The sequence below is a fragment of the Salvelinus alpinus genome, chromosome 4, assembly GCF_045679555.1.
Source record: "Salvelinus alpinus chromosome 4, SLU_Salpinus.1, whole genome shotgun sequence".
NCBI lineage: Eukaryota > Metazoa > Chordata > Actinopteri > Salmoniformes > Salmonidae > Salvelinus > Salvelinus alpinus.
Genome location: NC_092089.1, coordinates 29,839,218 through 29,845,217, shown reverse-complemented (window position 1 = coordinate 29,845,217; position 6,000 = coordinate 29,839,218). Strand labels below are relative to the sequence as shown.

Genomic DNA, 6,000 nt, shown 5'->3' with positions numbered 1-6,000 from the left:
CCTTTAAGAGCTATGTGCTGGTCAACTCTAGTGGATTCTGTGAGTACCTACCTCCAGGTAAGTCTACAGATCAACCTTTCTCTCTTTTTATTCTTCCCTGACCTTCCCCTCTCTCATTTTAGGGATATTCACTCATAGTTTCACATAGACATACCGGTAATGCACTTCTCTCTCAATGTCTGTTTCATCTTCTCCCTTCTCTCACTCCCTCTCTCCTACGCTCTCACCTTCCCCCTCTCTGTCACAGGTATTTTCAGCAGTGCGTGTAATGTTGACGTGCGTTGGTTTCCATTTGACATCCAACGGTGTGAGCTGAAGTTTGGCTCGTGGACGTTTGACGGCTGGCTGCTGGACCTCCAGATGCAGGAGGCTGACCTGTCAGGATACATGTCCAATGGAGAGTGGGACCTGCTGGGTGAGAGAGCTCTGTCTGCCCCTGACCCTGGTTTTCCCTCCTCCTTTACCCCCCCTATCTTCTTTTCCATCCCTCTTGTATCTCTCTCTCATTTTCTAATCTCTCACTCCCTCTTTCCTCCCCACTCTTGTAGGTGTACCAGGTGATCGTCATGAGATATTTTATGAGTGCTGTACAGAGCCCTACTCTGACGTGACCTTTGTTGTGACCCTACGACGGAGAACTCTGTTCTACGCTCTCAACCTCCTCGTCCCCTGTGTTCTCATCTCCTCCTTGACACTGCTGTTGTTCATACTGCCAGCCCGATCAGGGGAGAAGATCGGTCTGGGTGAGGAGAGGGGGAGGAGGAAAGCGGGATAGGGGGAGATGGAGGACAGGGGGAGGGAGGGTAAAAGGGAGCGGGGATGGAAACAGGAGAGATGTGGCGGTGAAAAGGGGAGGGCTGAGGCGCTCTCTCCCTCTCTTTCTCTCTCCTTTCCTCTCTTTTCTCCATACCTGACCTCTCTCTTTTACTGTTTCTGTGTCAGTAATTCTGCAGTGTTCCAAGAAAAACTCTATTAAATGTTTACGATCATAAAGACAGAGAGCAGAGGGGAGCGACAGAGATGGAGGGAGAGAAGGGGGGCGGGGAGGTGAGGGACAGTGATAGAGGGAGAGAAGGGGGCGGGGAGGTGAGGGACAGTGATAGAGGGAGAGAAGGGGGCGGGGAGGTAAGGGACAGTGATAGAGGGAGAGAAGGGGGGCGGGGAGATAAGGGACAGTGATAGAGGGAGAGAAGAGGGGCGGGGAGGTAAGGGACAGTGATAGAGGGAGAGAAGGGGAGCGGGGAGGTAAGGGACAGTGATAGAGGGAGAGAAGAGGGGCGGGGAGGTAAGGGACAGTGATAGAGGGAGAGAAGGGGGCGGGGAGGTAAGGGACAGTGATAGAGGGAGAGAAGGGGGCGGGGAGGTAAGGGACAGTGATAGAGGGAGAGAAGGGCGGCGGGGAGGTAAGGGACAGTGATAGAGGGAGAGAAGGGGGCGGGGAGGTAAGGGACAGTGATAGAGGGAGAGAAGGGGGCGGGGAGGTAAGGGACAGTGATAGAGGGAGAGAAGGGGGCGGGGAGGTAAGGGACAGTGATAGAGGGAGAGAAGCGGGCGGGGAGGTAAGGGACAGTGATAGAGGGAGAGAAGGGGGCGGGGAGGTGAGGGACAGTGATAGAGGGAGAGAAGGGGGCGGGGAGGTAAGGGACAGTGATAGAGGGAGAGAAGGGGGCGGGGAGGTGAGGGACAGTGATAGAGGGAGAGAAGAGGGGTGGGGAGGTGAGGGACAGTGATAGAGGGAGAGAAGAGGGGTGGGGAGGTGAGGGACAGTGATAGAGGGAGAGAAGAGGGGTGGGGAGCAGAGTGGAGCAGAGGGACAGAGATGGGGAGAGAGAAGGATGGGTGGGGTGAGTTGGCAGAGAGATGGAGAATTGTATTACACACAAGTATTGCTGTATTTCCCAGTGTAATAATATCCTTTCCCCCATCTCTCTCTCCAGGCATAACAATTCTTCTCTCTCTGACTGTCTTCATGTTGCTGGTGGCTGAGATTATGCCAGCTACCTCAGACTCCATACCACTGATAGGTCAGTAACTGTGTGTGTGTATGCAAGTGTGTGCGCATGCGTGGTATGCGTACGCATTTAACTAGCCTGCTAATATATACAGTGACTTCGGAAAGTATTTAGACCCCTTGAATTTTTCCTCATTTTGTTAGGTTACAGCCTTATTATAAAATGTATGAAATAGTTTTTTCCCCCTCATCAATTTACACACAATATCCCATAATGACAAAGCAAAAACAGGTTTTTAGAAATGTTTGCTAATTTATAAATATCAAATTTACATAAATATTCAGATCCTTTCCTCAGTACTTTGTTGGAGCACCTTTGGCAGCGATTACAGAATTGAGTCTTCGGTATGACGCTACAAGCTTGGCACAGCTGTATTTGGGGAGTTTCTCCCATTCTTCTCTGCAGATCCTCTCAAGCTCTGTCAGGTTGGATGGGGAGCGTTGCTGCACAGCTATTTTCAGGTATCTTCAGAGATGTTCGATCGGGTTCAAGTCCGGGCTTTGGCTGGGCCACTCAAGGACATTCAGAGACTTGTCCTGAAGCCACTCCTGATTGCTCGCACCTGTGGATTTATGAAGGCTTCCTGGCAGAGTGCAGCCCTGACCCTGTTGGTGCTGCCCCCTGGGGATGGAGTGTGGAAGTGGTAGTGGTAGTGTCTAATCATGCTCCTAAGACCTAATCTAAGGAACCTATTCCATTACAGTGTGTATAATACTGTGTCTCCATCCTAGGTCAGTATTTTGTGAGTACCATGGTTACCGTAGGGATGTCAGTGGTGGCGACTGTAGTTGTACTTCAGTACCATCACCACGACCCCAACAGTGGAGACATGCCTCAATGGGTGAGGCTCTCTGTCTGTCTACTGATTCTGAAGTGTGTCTGTGACTGTGTGTGTGTGTTCCTCTCATATATGTGAATGTCTGGACCTTGTGTGCTTCCTGTCCTTTTCTATCAGGTGCAGTTTGTCCTTTTCTATCAGGTGCAGTTTGTCCTTTTCTATCAGGTGCAGTTTGTTCTGCTGCATGACATTCCCTGGTTCCTCTTATCTGTGTGTGTGTGTCCTGTCCCTATCTCAGCTGGTTCTGCCACAGAAGGTCCCTGGCTCCTCTTACTTACTTACTGTGTGTGTGTGTGTCTCTCAGGTTGAGTTGGTTCTACTCCAGTGGGTTCCCTGGTTTCTGAGGATGAAGTGTCCAGAAGAGTGGGGTGAGCTCACACCCCACCACAGCCCCTCCAACCCCCAGACCAAGACCTGCTTCTCTCCCCCTACCACCACCACCACCACCCCAGCCCCCTCCACCCTCCCCCAGAGCCTCACCTCTCTGCAGGCCAGTCTAAGCCAGCTCAGCCAGCCCCTACCACACCCACCATCCAACCCAAACCTCCAGCCTAATATCCACCCTAACCCCAATCTCCCCTCCACCCCCCACCCTCAGCCCAATGGACACCGGCCCTACATTGGCTTCCAGAGTCCTCTTGAACCAGACCCTGCTGTCACCTGGAGAGGAGGAGGAGGAAGGGGTTCTGACAACCCAATCCTCCACCACCACCCACCCTCCTCCACAATGTTCGGCAGCCCCCCTCCACAACCCCCCACATCTCTGGACCCTGACCCCTCAGGCTCCAGCTGTGTGGAGGATGGGGCTGGAGCAGTCGGAGCAGGTACATGCCATGCTCAGGCCGGGGTGTTCCAGGCTGGGGTAGTGGAGGCCCAGCTTCAGGCCCTGCTGGAGGAGGTGCAGTTCCTGGCCAATCGTTTCCGTGAGCAGGACCGCAGGGTGAGCGTGGCGGAGAAGTGGCAGTTTGCAGCGGCGGTCATCGACCGTCTGTGTCTGGTGGGGTTCAGTGTGTTCAACATCATCTGTACCATCACAATCCTCATGGCCGCACCCAACTTTGTGGAGGCCGCCTCCAAGGACTTCTTCTGAGAAGGAGAGAGGGGGAGAGAGGAGAGAGGGGGAGAGAGGAGAGAGGGGGAAGAGGAGAGGTGGAGAGAGGGGGAGAGAGGAGAGAGGGGGAAGAGGAGAGAGGGGGAAGAGGAGAGAGGGGGAAGAGGAGAGGAGAGAGGGGGAAGAGGAGAGGAGAGAGGGGGAAGAGGAGAGAGGGGGAAGTGGAGAGAGGGGGAAGAGGAGAGAGGGGGAAGTGGCGAGAGGGGGAAGAGGAGAGAGGGGGAAGAGGAGAGAGGGGGAAGTGGCGAGAGGGGGAAGAGCAGAGAGGGGGAAGTGGAGAGAGGGGGAAGAGGAGAGAGGGGGAAGAGGAGAGAGGGGGAAGTGGAGAGAGGGGGAAGTGGAGAGAGGGTGAGGTGGAGAGAGGGGAAAGAGGAGAGAGGGGGAAGAGGAGAGAGGGGGAAGTGGAGAGAGGGGGAAGAGGAGAGAGGGGGAAGAGGAGAGAGGGGGAAGAGGAGAGAGGGGGAAGAGGAGGGAGGGGGAAGAGGAGAGAGGGGGAAGAGGGAGAGAGAGAGGAGGGGAAGAGGGGAGAGGGGGCAGAGGGAGAGGACCGTTGCTATCTTAATGGACCATGGCTGTACAGACTTACCATGTGGAACTGGACAGTCACTTGAGTTGCTTGTCACATCATGTTACAAAAAGTGAACTTGTGATTCTACATGGTGGAACTGTTTTAAATACTGCTGTTCATCTGAACTTTGTGGCTATGGATAAGAGTGTCACCTTAACGATTAAAACGTCAGTATAAATCAGATATGTGGCCTGCCCAAATTCAAAGTGCTTACTGTGCATTTCTTCTGTCTTCTGGGTCTTCATGCCCAGTTTGGCTAATGGAGGGAGTTATGTCCAATCCTTCACTGATGATGATGTTATTGTCCTTTGGCCATGTGTTAATGAATGTGATATGATGGTGGGAATTGGACAGAGTGGTCCGAGCTCAAACTGGGCTGGCCTCAGCTCAGCACTGCTGCAGCCAAAATAACCACACACAGACGTACACACAGACGTGTGAATTATTCACAAAAAACATGTTCATTTTGGCACCAGATTCTGGCAAGAGAAACTTTCTCTGTTCCCTCTCTCTCGCTCACTGTCACTTGCTAATAATACTTTTAATAAAGAAAACATAACTGGTTGTTAACTGTCTGGAGGAACTACAAGGTGTCAGTCTATGTTTTGCATCTCAAAATAAATCATCTTATTTTCTACGTCTTTTCTGGACGGTCTCCCTCCGATCGAAGAGTAGTTAACAGGGACGCAGAGGGAGAGGTGGAGGAAGGGAAAGAGAGGGAGAGATGCAGAGAGGGAGAGATGCAGAGGGAGAGATGCAGAGAGAGAGGGAGATATGGGATAGAGATAGGCAGAGAGATTGAGTGATGCATTGTGAGATAGGGAGAGGACGAGAGAGAGATGCAGAGAGAGAGATATGTAGAGGGGAGAAATGGGGGTAGAGGAAAGTGCTGAGAACGCAAGTGGTAGAGAAACAGTGTTTTAACTGATTGGTCGTTAATGGAGGAGGGGGCGGGGGAGAGGGTGATTCTATATCTGACAGCAGTACTAAACAGCTTCAATGTAGCGTTATGAGCGAGACAGGGCTTATTGAGTGGACAGAGAACAACAGGTTAAACACATACAGAGCCTTCAGAAAGTGTTCAAACACCTTGACGACTTCCACACTCTGTTGTGTTACAGCCTGAATTCAACATATATTTTCTCACCCATCTACACACATTATGACAAAGTGAAAACATGTTTGATTACAGCTGGGAGTCTCTCTGGGTAAGTCTCTAAGAGCTTTCCACACCTGGATTATTCTTTTCCAAAGTCTTCAAGTTCTGTCAAATTGGTTGTTGATCATTGCTAGACAACCAGTTTGAGGTCTTGCCATAGACTTTCAAGTCGATTTAAATCAACACTATCTCGGCTACTCAGAAACATTAACTTATTATTGGTAAGCAACTCCAGTGTATATTTGGCCATATGTTTTAGGTTATTGTCCTGCTGAAAGGTGAATTCATCTCTCAGTGTCTGGTGGAAAGCAG

At 51.5% G+C, this 6,000-nt stretch overlaps 1 protein-coding gene across 3 annotated transcripts in view; it reads left to right on the top strand.

Moving 5' to 3' along the window:
- The window catches only part of LOC139573265 (neuronal acetylcholine receptor subunit alpha-7-like), a 10,633-nt gene extending 6,658 nt beyond the window's left edge, over positions 1-3,975 (top strand). For 2 of the 3 annotated variants that reach the window (XM_071396527.1, XM_071396529.1), the window contains exons 5-10: positions 1-57; positions 248-445; positions 549-743; positions 1,938-2,024; positions 2,744-2,853; positions 3,155-3,975. The exon at positions 1-57 is cut by the window's left edge and continues 23 nt beyond it. In XM_071396527.1, coding sequence (XP_071252628.1) covers positions 1-57; positions 248-445; positions 549-743; positions 1,938-2,024; positions 2,744-2,853; positions 3,155-3,940 — 1,433 coding nt within the window. In that variant the 3' untranslated portion in view covers positions 3,941-3,975. The remainder of the gene's footprint in view (positions 58-247; positions 446-548; positions 744-1,937; positions 2,025-2,743; positions 2,854-3,154) is intronic. The other variant, XM_071396528.1, reaches the window with a different exon arrangement.
- The last annotated feature ends 2,025 nt before the right edge of the window (positions 3,976-6,000 follow it).